At 50.1% G+C, this 20,460-nt stretch overlaps 2 protein-coding genes and 2 non-coding genes across 4 annotated transcripts; 2 read left to right on the top strand and 2 right to left on the bottom strand.

Annotated features, from left to right (window-relative positions):
- The first annotated feature begins 688 nt into the window (after window positions 1–688).
- Window positions 689–771, top strand: TRNAL-CAG (transfer RNA leucine (anticodon CAG)). Its single transcript has one exon. It is a non-coding gene; the product is annotated as a tRNA-Leu (tRNA).
- A 142-nt stretch (window positions 772–913) lies between these two features.
- TRNAL-CAG (transfer RNA leucine (anticodon CAG)) lies at window positions 914–996 on the bottom strand. The gene has a single exon. It is a non-coding gene; the product is annotated as a tRNA-Leu (tRNA).
- Window positions 997–2,876: 1,880 nt separating this feature from the next.
- On the top strand, window positions 2,877–7,063 carry PLLP (plasmolipin). Its single transcript, XM_059825059.1, has 4 exons — window positions 2,877–2,990; window positions 5,773–5,946; window positions 6,751–6,870; window positions 6,950–7,063. The coding sequence occupies exons 1-4, from the start codon at window positions 2,877–2,879 to the stop codon at window positions 7,061–7,063; spliced, it is 522 nt and encodes a 173-aa protein (XP_059681042.1).
- Window positions 7,064–10,282: 3,219 nt separating this feature from the next.
- Window positions 10,283–20,153, bottom strand: ARL2BP (ADP ribosylation factor like GTPase 2 binding protein). The gene is made up of 7 exons (XM_059824932.1): window positions 20,138–20,153; window positions 19,115–19,235; window positions 16,876–16,937; window positions 15,038–15,144; window positions 14,252–14,337; window positions 12,927–13,023; window positions 10,283–11,737 (listed from the first exon to the last, which is right to left on the bottom strand). The coding sequence occupies exons 2-7, from the start codon at window positions 19,150–19,152 to the stop codon at window positions 11,657–11,659; spliced, it is 471 nt and encodes a 156-aa protein (XP_059680915.1). The 5' UTR covers window positions 19,153–19,235; window positions 20,138–20,153; the 3' UTR covers window positions 10,283–11,656.
- Window positions 20,154–20,460: the final 307 nt, after the last annotated feature.

Genomic DNA, 20,460 nt, shown 5'->3' with positions numbered 1-20,460 from the left:
GATGGTGACTCCACCACCTCCCTGGGCAGCCTCTGCCAGTGCTTCACTGCTCTCTCAGGGAAGAAATTATTCCTGATATCCAGCCTAAACCTCCCCTGGCGCAACTTGAGGCCATTTCCTTTCGTCCTGTCACTTGTCACTTGGGAGAAGAGACCAACACCCCCCTCACCACAACCCCCTCTCAGGTCCTGAAGGGTCGCGGTGTTCCTCCTCCTCCTCACACCACCCAAAGCTCCGCCATGGCGGCCCAGTGTGGGACACCGGCTCCCCACCGTTGTGCGGCCCAGGCCGCGGCCCTCCCCGGTTCCCCCGCGGGCCCCCTGCTCCTGTCAGCGGCGGGAGTTCCCCGGGTGTTTCCCCGGGGAGGTGGACACGGTGGCGGCCATGCGCTCGCCCTCCCGATTTCACCCGCTGCCCTTCTTCCCGGGGCACGGCCACGGCGGCCTCTCACGGCACAAAGAGAGGCCGAGAGCTGCCACCGCCGCCGCACCCCGGCCCCCGGGCCTGGCGGGAGGCAGCTACAGCCCCCGCGGCGGCCACAGACCCTCCGCCAGAGAGCCGCGGGGAGCCCAAGCGGCGGCACCCGCCGCCCGCGGCCCTGGCCCGGGGCCCCGGGGCGGGAGCGGCGGCTCGGCGGGGCGGGAGCGGCGGAGGGTGTAGCGCGGCGCGGGAAGGGCCGCGCAGCGCTGTCAGGATGGCCGAGCGGTCTAAGGCGCTGCGTTCAGGTCGCAGTCTCCCCTGGAGGCGTGGGTTCGAATCCCACTTCTGACAATCCGCTAACCTTTTGCGGTACGGTGGCATTTTACCGTTAATTACAGCTAATGCGTTAATTGGTTTTAATGGCGGCGGGTGTTTTAATCGGTTCCCGCCCCCCCAAAAAAAAAAGCTGTCGCCGGTGGGCGCAAAAGCGAGCTGTCAGAAGTGGGATTCGAACCCACGCCTCCAGGGGAGACTGCGACCTGAACGCAGCGCCTTAGACCGCTCGGCCATCCTGACCCGCCGCGGCAATCGCCCCCCCGCCGCCGCCTTCCTTCGTCTCCCACCGCCACCGCCGGGTCCTGCGCGATCGCCCCGGAGCGCTCACGGTGCCCGGAGAGAGGTGCCCGAGGGAAAGCGGGTGTCGCCCCCGACTGCCAAAGGGCAGCCGAGGAGCTACGGGCCGGTCAGCCTCGCCCCCACCCCTGGGACGGTGGTGGAACCCCGCGGGAACCATCCCCAGGTGGGTGAAGGTCAGCAGGAGCAGCCAGCGTGGCTTCTCCCGCGGGAGGAGACCAACCTGATGAACTTCCACGGTGAAGTTACGGGCCTGGCAGGTGGGGGAGAGCAGCAGATACTGCCTACGGGGCCTTGGACACCACCTCCCGTAAGAGCCTCCTGGACACGCTGCTGATGTCTAGCTGGAGGCCAGTCACCAGCGGTGTGTGTCCCGGGTCAGTGCTGGGTCCAGTCCTGTTGGGAAGCAGCTTTTCTGAAGAGGACCTGGGGGTCCTGGTGGATGCCAAGCTGAGCACGAGCCAGCAGCGTGCCCTCGCTGCGAAGAACCGCGTCCTGGGCTCTGCGTTAGGTGAAGCATTGCCAGTCCTATCACCTTCATTGATGGTCTGGAGCGTGGGGCAGGGCGCACCCGCAGCGGGTTTGCAGATGACGCCGAAGTGGGAGGAGCGGCTGACACTCCAGAGGGTCCTGCTGCCGTCCCGAGGGACCTGGACGGGCTGGAGAAATGGGCTGACAGGAACCTCCTGAAGCTGAGGGTGGTGAGACACTGGCACAGGTTGCCCAGAGAGGTGGTAGGTGCCCCATCCCTGGACACATTCAAGGTCAGGTTGGACGGGGCTCTGAGCAACCTGGTCTAGGGGAAGATCATAGAATCACTAAGGTTGGAAAAGACCTGTGAGATCATCAAGTCCAACCACCAACCCAACCCCACCATGCCCACTAAACCATGTCCACAGTGCCACGTCCACATGTTCCTTGAACACCTCCAGTGATGGTGACTCCACCACCTCCCTGGGCAGCCTCTTCCAGTGCTTCACCACTCTCTCTGGAAAGACATTTTTCCTAATATCCAGCCTAAACCTCCCCTGGTGCAACTTGAGGCCATTTCCTCTTGTCCTGTCACTTGTCAATTGGGAGAAGAGACCAACACCCACCTCCCCACAACCCCCTTTCAGGTAGTTGTAGAGAGCGATGAGGTCTCCCCTCAGCCTCCTCTTCTCCAGACTGAACACCCCCAGCTCCCTCAGCCGCTCCTCATCAGACTTGTGCTCCAGACCCCTCACCAGCTCCGTCGCCCTTCTCTGGACACGCTCCAGCACCTCCATGTCCTTCTTGTAGCGAGGGTCATTCTGTGATTCTGAGGGTTTCATGGGGCTGGATAGGAGATGGCTTCTTTGGATCTCACCGTAGGGGGGTTGGACTCGATGGCCTCTAAAGGTCCCTTCCAACCCACCCCATTCCGGGGTTCAAGGAGGAGACGAGCGAAGTCCTGCCCCTGCGGAGGAACAACCCCAGGCACCGGGACCCGCCGGGGGCCACAGAAAGGCCGTGGGGTGCTGGTGGGCCCCAGGCTGCCGGAGAGCCGCAAGGCCGACTCGCGGAGCATCGCCGGGAGGCGGAGGGGGGGTCCCGCCACTGGGCTGGGCCCGGGCCCGGGCTCCCCGGTACGAGGGAGGCGGGGAGGAACCGGGGGGCGATGCGGGAGGCGCCCCCCCCCCCCCCCCAACCCACCGCGGGGGCTCAGCCCGGCGCCCGGTGCGTGGGGACGGGGCGGACCCACTCGCGACGCCCGGGGGAGGCGGCGGGGCCGGTCCTGCGCTCCGCCCGGGGAGGGGCCCGGGGAGGCGGCCCGGGGCCGGGCCGGTGCCGGTGCCCGCGGCATGGCGGGGCTGCCCGGTGCGGCGCGGAGCCGGAGCGGCTCCCCGGGCTCCTCCGCCGCCCTGGACGGCGCTTTCCTCCGCTCGCCGCTCGGGGGGCTGATGGGTGCCCAGGCCGTGAGTACCGGGGAGGGGGCAGCGCGGGGGGGGTTCGGCTGCGGGAGCGGCCGTCCGAGCGCATCCCCTGCTTTGAGTGCTTTTCTTCATCGCCCGGGCTGGAAACAGGCAGGTTTCCCTTTGGCTGCCCTCCCCACCCCACCCGCGCTCTCTCACCCGAATTCATCGCTAACCCTGGGGGCCCACAGCCCCCCGCTCTCCCCCTTCCCTCTCTAAAGCCAGCGGAAAATTTGGCCGCTTGTCCTCCCGCCCTTTGCCGGTTGTAACTCGGCTCGACGCCTGGCAGCTCCCAGCGCCGGGCATGGGCCCATCGGCACGGGCATCCCCCGCGGGGCACGAGCCAGTGGGTCTGGGGGGCTGTATGAAGCACGGTGACCCCAACCGAGGTGCGTTGGGGCTGCTCCCGGGGTGCCTGCGGGGCTCTCGGGCTCCCAGCCCTCCAGGTTGTCCTCCCCGGCGGTCAGGCTTGGGCAGCCGCTCTCAGACAAGCCCAAGGGTCTTTGCACCATCGAAACGAGCAGCAGCATCACCTCTCCATTGCTTCAGCGTCGGAGGCAACCACAGAATAAACTCCTGCTGCTGCTCTCTCCTGGTGCCTGGACCTTGGGTGCAACGCTGTGTGTGTAGGGGTGGGCCTTCAGCTGCATACGGGGCCAGGCGTGACCTGCCCCGGTGTTTGCCCATGGTCCTGCCCCACTGCAGCGGGGAGCCTGTTTACTCGTGCCCTCTCTCCGGGGCAGCGTTGTGGCAGCAGGACGTGGCTTGAGCAGCCGCTGCGAAACACCCGGCGCAGACCTGGCTCCCTGCTCCAGATTTTGACTCCTGGGCATGGCTGAGTCGGTCGCGACAGAAGAACAACCGCTCGGGGAAGGGTCGGGGAAGGATGCTGCCGGGGGACGCCTTGCAGGAGCATCAGGAAGGAAAGATGGAGCTGAGAGCAGGAGAAGGGACCCTTCAACCCCATGCGTGGTCCCACCTTTCCAGCCCATCGATGCCCCTGCTTGGGCTGTACTGTTCCATTTGGCAGCAGTGTTAAGCGCTGGCACGGCTCCCATCCATCGAGACCCGCCGCTCCCCACAACCTCTCTCCCAAGGGCTCCTGCTTTTCTCCCCCCAGCAGCTGGAGCAGGGCAGCTCGCACATGCCACCTCCCACTCCCGGAGCACACCAGGCTTTCTCCTTTACATGTTTCTCCCCAATGCGTATTTTGCGATCACGAGTGTTAGAAATGGATGTGACAGACAAGGAGGCATTGTCGGGGCAGCCGAGCAGCAGGGCGTTGTGCTCGGGCAGGACAAAGGCTGTTGTGTTTCTTCCGTGACAATAAGCAGCGAGGACTTACACAGGGGCAGAGCAGCTTTCCAAAGAGCCCTTCTCCTTCCCACCGGTGGGAGATGACTCCGCGGTTCCCCTGCCAAACCGGAGGTGAGAGCCGGAGCCGGGCGGTGCTGGCAGCTTCACCGGCTCTGCCAAAAGAGATCCCAACTCCAGCTGGGAAACAAAAGATGCCATGGTTGCATCTGGGGCACGTTCTCACCGCAGCCTTGCTGGGGGGGGGGCTGTGCCGTGGGGATCTCCCCAGGATGTTCCGCCTTGCTGGGAAATGCAGAGGGTGCAGAGCTGGAGCCTTCTTGCTCCCCAGGAAGCGGGTTCAAGACTCCCTGTTTTTCTCTGGTCCAGCCGGGAGGCGAAGAAGGACGGTGAAGCAGAACCCACCAGCACCCAGTGGGCTCTGTGTCCCGGTGCACGGGCTGCAGTTGAGGCTGCAGAACAAACAGGGTAGATCATGGAAAGCAGCATTTGCTTTGCAACAGCCTTTCTTTTCCAGGCCCCCTCGCTATCTGCTGGTGTCCCATCCTCTGCTTGCTCCATCATGGGTTAGGGGCCTTCAAAATAAAAAAAATACCTGCAAACTTGCTGCCGCGGCTGCTCCAGGGAGTTCCCCAGGGAGGGGATGCTGGAGAAGGCGGCTGCTCCCTGGTGCATCGCTGCGGGTGAAGCGGGGCAGCATCTCCTCCAGAGTCCAAAGATTAGGGGTAGACGCAGCGCAGGGAAGGGAAAGAAAAACAGTAAGAATAAATGAAACATCACCCTGGGCTGGGCTCTTCCATCCCTGCCTGCCAGGGAGCCAAGGGCAGCGACCCGCTCCCTGCCACCGCCTCTGCCCTGCGGGCTCTGCCGGGCGGGGAGAAAACGGCTCTGCCCTGGCTCTGCTTATTTCTCCTTGAGGAGACCCAGAAACAGCCTCACCTTCCTGGTTTCTTTGCGGATCGCTCTGCAGGCACATGATGCTGCCATTGCTATGCAGTTAAACCTGCTTAACAGTGAAAGGTGAGCCCTAGAAGCTCTGCATACAGGAGGTATAAACCAGGCCAGACCAGACCAGACCTAACCAAGCAGTGGAGAGAAGCTGAGAAACTTGCTTTTTCCTTTTTTTTTAAAAATGATGCTGCACCTGGGGGATGTCACGACTGAGCTGGGGCCCCAGGAGCCTCCACATCCAGCTCTCATCCAGCTCATGAGATGTCCCTAACACTGAGCCAGCACCAGCAGAGACTGGCCCTGGCTTCTTGGTTGAGAAGGGACCTTTGGTGGCAGGGATGCCCAGGTTTCGCCCGTCCTGCCTTGCAGGACATCCCCGTACCGGCCCCCGGGGCAGCAGTACCAGGGATGAGCCCATCCCTGAGCAACGAGGCTCTGGCGAGCCCAGGTTCGTGGGCGATGCTCTGCTTCCCGCCTGCAGGAACCACCGCCTGAACACGTTCCCCATTTCACCCCGCAGGTGCTGGGCTTACTGGTGTGGGCTCTCATCGCCGACACAACGTACCACCTCCACGCAGCGTATGGCTGGGTGATGTTCGTGTCCATCTTCTTCTGGATAGTAACAGTCCTTTTCTTCATCACGTACCTCCTGCAGCTTCAGCTGAAGTTCTACATGATCCCCTGGCCCCTCGTGGTATGTACCCGAGAGAGAGCGAGGGGGGGTCCCAAGTGGGAAACATCCTGGGGAGATGCTCCGAGAGGACCAGTCTGGAGAAGAGGAGGCTGAGGGGAGACCTCATCGCTCTCTACAACTACCTGAAAGGGGGTTGTGGGGAGGTGGGTGTTGGTCTCTTCTCCCAAGTGACAAGTGACAGGACAAGAGGAAAGGGCCTCAAGTTGCGCCAGGGGAGGTTTAGGCTGGATATTAGGAACAATTTATTCACTGAGAGAGCGGTGAAGCATTGGAAGAGGCTGCCCAGGGAGGTGGTGGAGTCACCATCACTGGAGGTGTTCAAGGAACGTGTGGACGTGGCACTGCGGGACATGGTTTAGTGGGCATGGTGGGGTTGGGTTGGTGGTTGGACTTGATGGTCTTACAGGTCTTTTCCAACCTTCATGATTCTGTGATTCTGTGACCAGGGCTTCAGGCTTTTCTGGGCTGGTGCGGCAAAGTCCCCTGCACTTTGCACAGTGATGTTGTTTCATTCTGCCCCTCAATTGCTTAGAAAATTTTCAAAACAGGGAGCCCTGTATCAACCCAGAAAGTTACAGCCACTGTCACTGCTGCAGTCGTGGTGTCAACCAGAAAGCTTTCAGCGCAACCGGCGGTGCATTTAATGAGACGTTAACCTGAGGTTTGTTCTCAGCATGAGGGACTGGACCCTCTTCCTCTGCTTCTCCTGGGGAAGAGGAAGGAACGTGACACTGAGCCTTTTTCTCGTCCCAGTGCGCCTGAGTCCGAGCCCAGACCTCACAACCTGTTCTTTGCTTTCCCCAGCTGATGATCTTCAACGCTGCAGCAACTGTCCTGTACGTCACCGCCTTCATAACGTGTGCGGCTGCCGTCCAGCCTACGTCCTGGCGGCAGTGGGATTACAACCGGAGAGCCGCGGCATCTGTAAGTAGCAGTGAGCAGGTGAGGGCTGTCGGGCTGAGGCAGCCACCGCGCTCACGCACGGGGTGTGCTCCTCTTCCAGTTCTTCGCCTGCCTTGTGATGATCACCTACGGGGTGAGCACCTTCTTCAGCTTCCGTGCCTGGAAAGGGCTCGGCAGCAATGCAGCCACCAGCCAAGTGACTGACCACGCGTAAGGAGCGGACAGCCAAGCCGAGCCCTGGGCCACCCTGGGTCAGCTCATGCCGGGCTCGGTGGCTCGGAGCTTCGCATGCCACCAGGTCTTGTTCTCGGACCAGCCTGTGCTGGCAGTGATGGTTGGTACCAGGTCGCGTGGATGCTGCTCTGTGGTTTCTGATGATGCTTCCAGCTGATGTGCCCACAGCACAAACCCACCGGTGCTGTCACCCACAGCCTCACTGGGAGGACAAGGACTTGCTGGAGGCTGAAGCTCCTGCTTGTCCTTGAGGTTCATCCAGACCCTTGCTGAGGCAGCTCTGCTGAGCCAGTTCGGCACACTCCAATACTAAAATTCACTAAACCAAGCCCAGGCTCCTGTCTCTGGTCATTCGCAGCTACAGTGTAAGTAATTGCAATTAACGTGATACCTAAATGGTGGCAGAGCTGGAGGATGTAGGCTAAGCAAAGGAAAAAATCTAAACTCTTCTTGTATTGATTTCTAAAGATGTGAAGCACAAATTTTATGCTTTAAATAAAAATCATCCTAAATCCAGCACTGGAGTCTGTCAATAAAAAATGTGTGTTCCGAGAAGGTGGTACATAGAGCACAGCGTGGAGTGGCCAGCAGAGATGTCACTGGCAGAGGTGACTGTCCCTTCCCACTGCGCATGGGCAGTACAGCCTGGCCCCAAGGGAGGAGGCGTTAAATTCACAGGGCTCACCTTGCTTTGCTTTACCTGCGTGCACACACACGTATATACATGCACAAACACAGAGTCTGCATCCAAGACTGCAAGAACACGGAAGAGGTGCCAAGGCTTCGATGCGCTCCCTCCTGCAGACTCAGCACCATACAGGCCACGGAGTTAAGAGGACCACCTATTAACCAGCAAGTCGATTTTGTCCATTAGCTACAGGTGGTCTTCAAAAATTAAAACTAAGTCTGCAAATGCTCTGGGAACATGCACAGGGTCAGTGCCTCAGGAGAATGCAGAACCACACGGCTCCCTGACGCTGCAGACGACAAATTCCACTTTTATTTCTTGAGGACACGGGTTGGCGTTTGCCAAAACAAGAAGTGATGCCCTGCCCGACACAGCAACCTTTCCCTTCACACCCTCCTTGTACAAGCTAATAAAAACAGACAAAATGGGTTCAAATTTATTTCTGGCTATTTCTACACAGGAAAGCTGGTGCACAGTGAGCTACCCTGCAAAATTTACCGCACGCTCTGCATGGGAAAAGTTTTAACAACTTGTCTACAGAGACTGAGGAAATTTAACTGCATTAATGGAAGGTGTGAATTGAAAAGGACTGGACAAATTGCGTTAGCCCCTGGCAGATCTGCCTTTATTTGGTTTTCAGTGAGTTAAATGAAAGGTCAAGTTTCCACAACTATGAATATATATCTAATAATCAGTAAGAAAATGAGCCTCTTCATGCATTGTTATGACAAAGTTAAAACGCTTAAAATGTGAGTCAGACTTGCACACGGATAATTCATTACATAGAGAAATTTAATCTCTTTAAAAAGCCCCTCTGCTTGGTGGAAAGTGCATCGAACGAGGGACGAGTGACAGGAGTGTTGCAGAGGGACGAGCTATTCTGGGAACAGCACAGAAAACAGGCAGACAGAAGAGCACGGCACAGGGACAGAAAGGTTGTGCAGGGAACACTGAGATACAATTCCCCATCAGAGTAAGAATTCATCCTGAACCGTGCCTTGTCAGCTCTGAAATTACAAGAGACTTTGCTTAAAATACAACAGAACTCCCTTCAGAAAATAACTGCCTGAGGTATTCACTTATACTGCCATTGGTTTAAGTAATTAATTGGAGCAATTGTAACAGGAAAAGAACCAAAACTGTTTTCAGTAAAAAAAAATTGACAGGGATATTTTTAGCTTTAATTGCAAATAGTTATTTTAGCTCAACCATTAAAAATTAAAATAGGTCAACAGGATTCTTTTAAAATTTGATAAAATCTGTCCCCGACATTAAAAAGTCAACATTATACAAAGATGGAAGGAGTTAACTGAAGAACTCCAGTCCATACACTGAGAGCAGAAAACAAAACTAGATTTAAGCCTTCTATGTCTCTGCTGTTAACCTCAGGGTTCACATGGCAGGGGAACTGCATCTAGTTTGTATTAAAAACACGACCCAATCTTTTAATAATTTTTTTCTGGAAATAAACATCTCGGAGCATCGTCTCTGCTCACTAACTGCCCGTGCATGCCTCAGCAGCGACTTCTGTGCTCACGGTAAGCTTTTTACAGCAGGGGTGGTAGGCAGACCTGTAAAAACCTGCGAATCCTGGCTGGGCGACCCCAGCTGACGGAGCTTCACCGACTGTGCTGCTGTCAGAAGGACGAGGAACACACATTTCGAACCACGGTATTGCAACTTAGCGTTTTTAGGGATGTACTCATGTTGCCTTAGCAGGTTATTGTCGCTGAAAAGAGAATCAAAATGAGCTTGTGCGGTGTTCACCGGAACAGAAAGCCTACAAAACTGCTTTTGATCAAAACACCCAGGATTTCTAACCCCCTTTTTTTAAAAAAACAAACAAACAAAAAACAACCATAAAACAAACAAAAAACCAAAGACATTTCTTGCAATTTTTAATTTTGTTTCAGCTTCTGGCTTTTATCATTCAAATCTGACAAGCATAAACTTATTGAAGGAGATGAAAAAAAAAATTCTTAAGGAATCATTTCTTTTTTTTTTGTTAAAGGAAGTGTGCATGTATCTGGGTGCGTGCACTTATGAGGGAGATTTCAATACACTAGAATAATTCCAGACAAAAAACTGCAGAGCCATGAGCACAACATACTAGAAACTTAATGAGATCAATTACTGCGGCACTCATCAATTTGGTATAAGCAGAGTCAAAATACTAGGACGCTACACTTAGCATTACTAGCCAGCCTTCAAAAAGCCATTATGATCTGGCCACAAACCTGTTTAATGTTATTGTATTTTGTAGTGTAAGTATGACCTATTTCTGCCTGCATGGCTAGGAGTCTTGACCAGTACTCAAAAGCTGTTTCAGCTGAAGAACAAGATCCTAGTACCGCTGAAATCACTGTCAGACATCAACAGGAACAGGATTTCATCTTCACAGAATCACTGAGGTTGGAAAAGACCTGTAAGATCATCAAGTCCAACCACCAACCCAACCCCACCATTCCCATTAAACCATGTCCCGCAGTGCCACGTCCACACGTTCCTTGAACGCCTCCAGTGATGGTGACTCCACCACCTCCCTGGGCAGCCTCTTCCAGTGCTTCACCTTGTTTGTTCTTGTAAGACTTTTCTTGTCCACAAACAGAAATTTGTCACGGCCTGGCCATAATTTTGTTCTGTCTAGGCCAGGTTCTCATCGGGTGACAGCCACCGATCAACACCTTCACCGCTGCTGCATCAACCTGCTGTGGGACAGAGGGTTCTGCTCCCCATCCTGTGTTTCTGTCTACTCTGAGGCTTTTAAAGACACACTTGCATTACCTGAGCACGTCATTAAGCAGCAGATTAACGTGTCTTAGCAGCGTAAGAACAGAGGCTGCCTGTAGCTCCAAACGCATTTTTATTCCAACCGCCAAGAGAGATGCACCTGGGGTTTTGTGACAGCCTTATGGCTACAGCTCCATCAGCAAGCCACTCGTCTATTTTTCAACAGATGCTGAAAAATGCATTGCTGCACTAATGTTGCTAACAGCTTAATAGCAAAACCACGCCTTTTAATCAGCATGCTATTTAGAGCAGTAAATGACATGGTGGTAAACATGTCTGCACCCCACCTACCGTCAAGCTGATATTACTAGAGCTAATGCAGCTGTGCCACTGCCAAAAAGAAAGTAAGAAATTGCATACATAGGCCAGACTTTGGTTTATCGTGGTTGTTTTTCCCAATGTAGAATAGCTGGGGCCTGAACAAAAGTGAATCGGAGAACTTTGCACATCAAGGATGAGACTTATAAAAGCCAGAGAGCAGACATGTACACAGTAACACATCAATTGTCAGAGCTGAGAGGCAGTCTTATGCTAGAACATCTACATATTAAAACATACTCTTCCGTTAGAAAGCTGTAGCTCTTAAGATCATATTAAAGTATTTTAAAAAAAGAACCAACCCAAACCAACAAAACATTGACGGGGAGGAACTCAGAGGTTATGTATTCACACCTGTTCTTAAAAGAGCTGGAGGGACATACTCTTCTCACATTGTCGTCTTGATTCTGAAAAGTTCTACGTTTTGGGAAGATGGTTAAGAAGCCAACCCAAATAACACTTGCACAGGCCTATTTCTTGTCCTCTCAGCATGCTGGGCTTCTCAGCACGCACAACAGTTAGGCTGCTGTAAAAATACTGTGTATTTATTAAAACAAAATTACTCTGGTAGAGCTGAAAATTTCTTCTTCTGTGGTCACTGAATACCAACCAGAATTCACAGACGTTTCTAGGATCAGGCCTCTGAAGGTATAGTCCGGAGGGTGAATGAGTGTTCATCATGTAAAAGCACCTTGATTCTCGTGACCTTTAGTGTTTTAATGTCCAAATGGAAGCAGCAGAACTCATCTGGAGAAGGAAAGCAGTGCATAAACTGTTCTAGGAGGAGGATATTGATGATTTGTTTAATGAAGTCACCACCAACCCACTGCTTAAATCCAGACTTCGACCTTCTTTTTCCTAGAAAAATGGAAGAAAATTAAATCCTTGACTCAATGCTGTTTCAGAATAAGCAGTTCAAAAAAATGAAACAGGCAATTCATGTTCTGTTTGTTACATCAAATCAATATAAAACTACACGTTACCGGAGCATCTACGATTGCAGGCAGCTTGCTGTGAGACTTGAAAATGTCTAGCAGAGCACTTATTTTCTCCCATTTGTACCTGTAGGTGAACCCAAACTTCAAGAAGAGATTGTGCAGGAATCCCTGGAGTAAGGTGGCTGTCGCTCTGCCAGCCATCCGTCCAGGTCAGAGCAGAGTCGTTCTTGCATTTGGTCAAAAACAGGCAGCCAGCAGGCTCACCCAGTGCTCAAGGAACTAGCGGAATCTAGCTTCTGTGGCTTGCCTCTCAGCTGAAACTATTCCTGCTGCTGAGACACGGACTGTCTCTTTCTCCTCAACCTGCCCCTATATTCATCAAACTTAAAGGTGGGGGGGAGGTAACAGACGACATAATTCTGGCAACAATTTTGACTCATTTCCTCCTTTTTAAAATGTGACTGGATAGACACTGGAGAGTGTTTACATGTATTTCATTTCCCTAGGAAAAAGCTCATCCAAAAACCTTAATACTTTTGTTTGTTTGTTTCTCGAGTCTGGACAGAGAGGAGGAAGAATACAAATGGAATAAGCTTAAAAAGCTAATTTCAGATTGGCTGGGGGAAAAAAAAACCCAAACCCAAAAAAACCCCGTATCATAGAATCACAGAATGGTCAAGGTGGGAAGGGATCTCTGGAAGCCATCTGGTTCAAGCCCCGGCTCAAGCAGGGCCACTCAGGACCATGTCCAGATGGCTTCTGAAAATCTCCAAGGATGGAGACTCCACAACCTCTCTGAGCAACCCATGCTAGTGCTCGGTCACCCTCACAGTGAAAAAGTTGGAAATCAACGTTTGAAGATGCAGAAAGCGTGTGTTTCTGAAGGACTGCTCCACGTGCCAGCTTCATTCATGTTTTCCAGAAATCATTAAATGTGCATTTTGAGTTTAAATAACCACTCAGTGAAGTTATTTTCCTTTTGACCCTGTACAGCCTTTGAATAAATGCTGCTACCTGCCGTAGTAACACTGCCTTTGGTACTCTCAGGCAGAGCTACCCAAAACCAATAATCATTATGCCAGTGAAAATAAACAATTTGACATACTTACAGCTCTGTAATCCAAGAACATCTCTTTGAAAGCCAGAAAGTCAGTAAATGTGAGAAGCATATCAAATATATCCCCTGCCATTTCATCTTTGTGCTGTCTGTAGAGAGAAAAAGTTGGGGAATTAGAAAACTGTGTGGGAAATACATCCTTTATTGTAAAATGGTATGAGGCTGGAAAAGATACCGGGACAAGTAGAACAATATCAAAATTTGAACAAGAATGTTATTACAGGTCTATCATAAAGCAAAACTTTAGCCAAACATTACCTTGCAGTATTTCCAACCCAAGTACATTAATAAATTATATTTATCTAAATCCAAGCCGTAAGACTATCACATCAGTCCTTGAAAACCAGACAAAGAAACTGACCTGTAAGTCAACAGGAGTAACACTCAACTAGCATTTATCTATTTATTTATCTTGAGCACTGAAACAGCTAGGCACTCCCTTGGAAGGTGAGAAAGGTTGCGGAGAGGCACAGGATGCTCATCCCTAAAGAATGAGGGACTGCACTGACGATACTTGGTAGAGGGCTTTTGATGAAAACATTTTGGAAGAAAGACTCTGTGCTCTCATATCAGCATATTTCAACATGGCTTTCTTAACAGTCAAGGGTTGGGTTTGGGTTTTTTTTTTAATTATTTAATTCTTATCAAAAGGAACTTTACATTAACAGTCTATCTTCTAAGTGTACTACGTGCACTCATAGTTACTTCCCAATGTCTTATTTAAAAAAAATTAAAAATGAAATTGATTCAAATATTTTAAGATATTCAGTTCCAAATTACACTTGATTTTCTTATTCAAGGGGAAAACCAGTGATCTTTCAAAAGTGATCTCTTCATGAAGTTGGTTAAGCTAAAGCGACCAAATGCAAAAGCTTAAGACAAACCAAACTCTTCTCTGAATGCTTTGTACAAGAATTGCAATAAAGGCATTTCATCACGTGACTCCTTAAAGACTACGAGGCTATGTAAGTGTCCAACACAGAGCCTGGAAGACATAAATGAGACCTGACCTTTTAAGGGTCTGGCTTCAAAGTGACAATGATTATGAAAACCCTCCAGTGTTCTCATTCTGATTTCTCCTCCTACCCCTTAAAACCCAGTATATTTCAGCATGACAGTTCAGAAATTTAGAGTAGCACAACACGCTGAAGGCAAGAAAAGCGGTCAGTCATTGCCTGTATGAGCGCTTTTTTTTTTAATTAAAGAGAAACCTCTTTCTAAAGGGAGAACCGTCAAACCTAAGCTTTAATCTACATAAAAAGAATTAATTGAGAGGTACAGAAGCCACCCCCAACCAAAAGCATAGCAGAGACTTACTGCAATGACGTTGTGAAAGCGGTCATATTAAAACCAGGAATTCGATCAAGCAATTTTTCTTCGATGTATTTCTCTACTAAAGAGATCTGAAAAAAACCCAAACAAACCACCCCTATAACATCATAACAAATTTCAGGAGCAGATTTCAAAAGAGCACATCTTCCTTACACCAACACTTTATTGACACTTTGTATTATCCTTACTGGGCAAACAACTGCAGATTCCTTAGCAGGGCGTTGCTAGTTCAATTATTCACATCACCGCTGAGGCACTGAGCGGAACATTTTTGCTGGAAATATTGGTGAGAGCAAACACTGACTATTTGTATCTAGTAACAAATTATTTTAAACTCATTTAACGGTATTGACTAGTAGGCTCGTGTAGTATCATAATTATGCTTTGCATGAAGAATGTAATTAAAGTGTCAATACACTAAATAATACAACTGGAAGAGAACAAACTTTGTTATGCACACATGTTAAACACACTATTTACCACAGCAATAGGCTAAACTTCTATTCAAGAGAATTACACAACTTCCAGAATATCTATAGAAATTTTCAGGTGAAACAAAGAGAAAGGAACCTAGAGCTCCGGAAAACGTCATTCTTGCTCGCAGATCATGACTGTGCTTCAGAAAGAGACAGCAGGCAGTACAGCAGGCAGTACGTTGGCTCTGCTCCATGTAAACCCAGTATTTTATAAAGGGGCGAATACAGGACCCGACACCGGCCTTAATAAAAATAAAAAAGCAACACATACGAAAAATAGGAAAAGGTATCTTACATATTCATTAAAAATCGAAGTATAGATGAGCTTGTTTTCTTCTGAGTCATCAAACTCCTGGTAGTGCTTCTCCATAAAAGTCCTCTGTATTAATTGGAAATCATCATCTGGATCACAACCAAAACACATCATACAGTTACGAGTTTAGTCATTCTTTTTGTCACACAGATCCCACATTCACTAGTCCTCTGTTCTCCCTGTTGTAACCATGGAGCGCTGCACACGTGCGGAGTCAGTCACACCAGCACCGCAGCTGCCGCTGAGCCACCGCTTCTGACCCATCTGCGAGAGCACAGAGGCTGCTGGCGGAGGAAGCCGCATCCGCAGAGCAGCAGCACGTCAGTCCGCACTTTGAGAGCGGCTGTGTATTCAGAACAGAATGGGACGAACATGTCTATCTAGCAAGGTCTACAATTACTTCTTACAAGTTTCATTTACAGTTAGTATTAGCAAAAAACTCCTGCTTTACGCTTTACTAATAAGGTTATTTATTCTGAAATCCTTTTTGTTCAAGCTCTCAAGTTGGCAAAACATCTGTATTTTTTTATTAAGTGAATACCTCTTCCCAACAGGAATTAAAATTTTTTTTTTTCCTTGAATTAAAAAATATAGTGAAATTCCCAGATTCATCTTCAATTGCTGAAGAATTTTTTTCCAGTTGTGGAAAGAAACAAGAATAAAAATGAACATGGTAGGTCACCACCAAATTCAACAGAACAAGTATAAATATAAATTTACTCATACAGAGTGTTAAAATACACCAGTCTCAGCTTTTAAACCCTAACACATTCAAAATTAGTTTTGTTAGCATTTCTCCAGATTCAGCTACATCACCAGGCAACTGAGGCTGCAGAATCTACATCTCTCTGGGAAGGATGAGGTCAAAAAGATTATATGCTGTTCTTACAAAGCAGCTGATGGCTGATTAGCATGAACTCTGTCTTGGCATCTTGTAAACTACTTCCTTGCACATGCCGACTTCTCAGTTAAAATCACGGTCCTGAGAATTTAGCACCTTTTATTGCCTAAGCTCGCACGAGGAGATTAGCGCCATTCAACATTCCTGCTATGAAGGGTCCTGCTGCGTTACAGCTGTATACATACGTGCAAGTTACATGCACCAAATCAGCTCAGAAGGATAGTCTCAAAAAGCGGAAAGTGGCAAGACGTGATGACACCCATCTCCAGCTATGCAATGCTGCTGCAGAAACAGAGGATATAAACTGTTCTCCGTGTTCAGCAGAGAAAGGACAAGGAACAACGTGCTTAAACTGCAGCACAGGCACTTTATATTACAGATTATGAAAGGCTGCCTACAGTAACAACAGCTAGGCACTACAGCAAATTGCCTGGACAAACCATGGCAGCTTCCAAGAATATCCTGACAAACACGTTAGGAGAGGTTTAGGCAGAGCTGGGGAAGGGAAGGCTACCTCTCCCAGTCTCTTCCATCCCCTTTGTAAGAGGGTATAAAAATCCCAGAAAACTTTGATTTCTAGGTGAGATTTACAAGTGTCCGTACTTGCAGCGTATTGCAGTGGTGCACAGAATAGTTTTCAAGACTCATAAGCACGCTGTTGTGCAAACAGCACACAAAAGACTTTTGTCTTTTGTAGGGCAAAGCAGCGTCCTAGCATCTAACAGTGTAAAATTTGGTCGAGGTCACCTGCAAAAAGATTTTTACTGTGCTACCTGATTAGGGGTCGTGAGAACAAAGGAAGGAAAGTTTCCATGAAGCAGGCAGGGGCTATTTTAGCTCTGTGTGTCTGCTAACAGAAGAGCAGCTTGCCATAAGTTTAGCACCCATCTTGTTGTCTCTAACTACTTGCAGAGCTTACCCATTATAATATCCTCCAGATACCCAACAACTGCATCAAACTCTGCATCAGAAGGGGAAGAGCTGAAAGCAAAGAAAAGACAGTACTGCATAAATATACATTTCAACCACAGTACAAATAAAAGTTAATATTAAAAAGCGTTAACAAAAGCCTAAGCACAAATAAGCCCAGTAGTTACAAGATAACTGAAAAATTTCCTAGTTTCAACGTACAAAATAATCCACGACACTAATAAGACTGCTTCATGGGGATTCTCATCAGGCCTCTACTGCATTTTCCCCAGAGAGGTTCCTGTAAGTGTTGGTTTACTGGCATTACTGTTAAGATAATTTCAGTCCTGGTGCAGAAGGATGTAAAGGGTGCAATTACGACAGCAAATTAAGCATTTTTCAACCCACAAATCCTAGCTGCTACCACAAGCTTTCCTTCTGCTCTCTTCCCTGCGAAAGTCTACATGGTGATCACAGAACTCTAGACATTCCAGAGAATATTTTGAAACACATGGTCTTGTGGAACCACTTAAACTCAATGTGTACACAAGTATTATATAACTGAAGAAACAACCCTACACGCTACAAATAAGTATCATAATCTCCTAAGGTCATTCTCTCATGAGCAAATATTGAACATCATTATGGATTTGAAGTCATCCAGGGAAGAAACCTTTGGTACCAGCATTTCAAGACTCTGGATCCCTCTGCTAAAGTTGTTATTGCGCAGCTTGTTCAGAGACAACAAATAATCAAAAGGATCTCCTTGACCTTGGCATTCACAGCTCATCTTTAGTGGGGGATGAACTCTTCCTATATTCTCCAGCAGATGAAAGACAGGCTTTTCTCACACATGAGGGAAACAAGCCTCGCAGGACATTTGTCTTTAAGGAAAAAATCAGCTCTGATCAGTGAAAGCACCATTTAAATTAAATTAAATTAAATGTCTCTCTATTTCTCCTTCAAATTTCTCTTTAGTATACAGAGCAGGACACTCTTCCAGACTAAGTTTTAAAAAACTCATTAAAATTATTTTGCTACTGAATAATAGTCCAGCAAAATTAATCCAACAACAGTTTAACGGACAGCTTAACTATAAGGAGCCATAGGGCTCATTCTGACCAGGAAAAATGAAAAGATATTTGATCTAAAAAGGCATCTGATCACCAAGTGATGTTCTAGCAACACTTCTGAGCTGTTAAGCCTTGGGAGATGAGGAAAGCCAAGGCAAGGGACTGGAAAAGCGCACTTTTCCACCAGAGGGCACGACACCACCAGGAGAGGAGCTGGCACAGCACAGCCGAAGCCTTACATACCCTGAGCATCACACTTAGGACTTCAGGCAATAGGGCTCATTGCTTTCCATTTACATGCAAAGACAGGAGACTTTGCTATGGATAATTTCCACTCTTTTTTTCCCCCTCCAAAACAGTGCTACTGTTGGTTTTGTAGCTTGTTCTAACAGCAACACAAAATTTAAAGTATTAATTTAAACCCCAGTTTAAGCTTGCGAGACAAATCATGGAATTTTAACTGTTCCAAAACAGCAGTGACTCCATCTCTCTATACCACACACCTGCATCCGCACACCTGAAGAAACATGCGCTCACAAATCTTGTGGTTTAAGCCTTTTGTCGCCTCATCATGCCTAGTCTAGGCCAGGCACACGGCCATTTGTGACAGCCTGTAGACTGAAAGAACTAAAGCTATGAACTAGAGCGACAGAGGCACAGGCACGCGTCCCCTTCTGCCACAAGCTTTAGGAGAAGAGTTCGCCAGACAAATGTAGGGCGAAGCAGCGTCCTAGCATCTAACAGTGTAAAATTTGGTCGAGGTCACCTGTAAAAGGCCTCACGTGTCTAGAAGGAGCACGTTCAAACACAGAGGAACAGTGTCTCTCCTTAGAATCTGCGATATAAGACAACATATGCTCTTGAAAAGGAGAGAGAAATTTTAAATTTAAAATGAACACAAACCCTCCAATTTTCAGCCTTACAACGTTTATTTTGATCACTCAGCCAGGACTATCTAATGCTAGACTCACTGCAGTTATATTTAGTTTGACTTCACTTAAACTCTGAACTGATGTTATCCCCTCCTGCAGCTTTGCATTTTTCTACACCCTTGTTCTCCTAAGAGGCAGAATCTGCTAATCGGTATAAATTCATTTGTGTAATTATATTCCTATTAAGATATTTTAACTAGTAACCAGCTTATTGAAAATCTGACACAGAGTGTAGCATACTCACATGGCTACACCAAAGTTTTCTTCATCAGAAGTCTCCATCGCTACTGCATAACCAGACTGGAGGAGAGGCAATCTGCTATATTGCTGCTGTTTGTAGTTATTTCTTCTTTTCAGACAAAGTACTAAGGAATAACACGTAACATGGCATTAATACAAATTCAGTTGTTAAATTACCATGCCCTTCTCAAATCAGGGGAGAATCTTTAATTTTTAGATATAGGAATTTCAAAATCACGTTCTTCCAAAGTTACTGCTACTGCTTTTCCCTAACAACTCAAATTCTCTAGGAACTTTCTCTGCCTACTCAGAGAACAGGCTCAAAACTACACGCACCTGCAGTTAGTCTCTGTAAAGGGATTCTCCTGAAGCATCTATAACTATCATAAAGGCACAAGAAAATGAAGCCAGAGAAGATGAAGATGCCTCCCCAGTCCAGTGCATCCCAGAGAGCTCACAGGCCAGGCGGTGGACAGCGATCCCATGGGCCAGGCCAGGGACTCCGGCCAGCGCTGCTCCCTGTCCCGGCCGAACCCTCGGCCGGTGGCTGTGAGCAGTTACCGACCCATCACACAGGACAGGGCACACAGCACCCCGGGGCCACGGCGATGGGCCAGTGCAGCAGCCGGCTGCCTTCTGGGTGGGCGCTGGGGACGCCCTGCTCCCGCCACCCTTGCTGGGTTGTACCCAATACCCGCCTTCGGAGCAGCCTGCTGAGGGTGGGCGCCAGCTCTCTGCCATCTCCTCACGGTACAGGGGGCGGCGATGAACCTCCACCTCCCCCTTCTCAGTCCCGGCTCCCGGGGAGAGCGAAGCCGCCAGCCCTGGCCCTCCCCAGGGGCCCCCGGCCCCCTCACCTCCCCCTCCCCAAAGGGACCCAGGCGACCGGCGGCCGTCACCGTCCCTCTCCAAAAGGTGACCCGCCCTTGTCAGACCCCCCTTCCCGAGGAACACGGGCGTCGGGCCCGTGTCACCTCGCCCCCGCCCCGGAGGGGGGCCCCGGGTCCCGGCCCGGCCCCGCACCTACCGCCGTCCCGGCGGCGCCTCCCCGTGGCACGCGCTCCTTCCCCTCCGGCCCGGCCGTCTCCCGGGAAACGCTTCCTTCCGCCCCGCCCGCAGCCAATCGGAGAGCGGAGGCGGCGGCGGAGGGCCCGCCCGCACCCAGAGGGTCCAATGGGAGAGCGCGGGCGGGGCCGGGCGGGAAGGCGGCACCCGCCGCCATGGTGGGCCGTGAGGGCTGACGGCACCGGCGGCCTGGGCCGAGTTTAGTCTCCAGGCATCAAAGGCTGTCCTAGGAAGAAAATAAAAAGGAAACCGATAATGTGCTTCATTATGATGCACGTAGCCGTT

The sequence above is a fragment of the Gavia stellata genome, chromosome 15 (genome assembly GCF_030936135.1).
Source record: "Gavia stellata isolate bGavSte3 chromosome 15, bGavSte3.hap2, whole genome shotgun sequence".
NCBI lineage: Eukaryota > Metazoa > Chordata > Aves > Gaviiformes > Gaviidae > Gavia > Gavia stellata.
This window is presented reverse-complemented; position numbering and strand designations above follow the sequence as displayed.

Excerpts from the sequence above, each read along its gene's own strand:
- PLLP (XM_059825059.1), top strand. The coding sequence starts at position 2,877 with ATGGCGGGGCTGCCCGGTGCGGCGCGGAGCCGGAGCGGCTCCCCGGGC. Across the intron at positions 5,947-6,750 it reads TGATCCCCTGGCCCCTCGTG|CTGATGATCTTCAACGCTGC; the intron begins GTATGTACCCGA and ends TGCTTTCCCCAG. Across the intron at positions 6,871-6,949 it reads ACCGGAGAGCCGCGGCATCT|TTCTTCGCCTGCCTTGTGAT; the intron begins GTAAGTAGCAGT and ends CTCCTCTTCCAG.
- ARL2BP (XM_059824932.1), bottom strand. The coding sequence starts at position 19,152 with ATGGAGACTTCTGATGAAGAAAACTTTGGTGTAGCCAT. Across the intron at positions 13,024-14,251 it reads GCTTTCACAACGTCATTGCA|ACAGCACAAAGATGAAATGG; the intron begins GTAAGTCTCTGC and ends TTCTCTCTACAG. Across the intron at positions 11,738-12,926 it reads TGTTCTTGGATTACAGAGCT|GAAAAAGAAGGTCGAAGTCT; the intron begins GTAAGTATGTCA and ends CCATTTTTCTAG.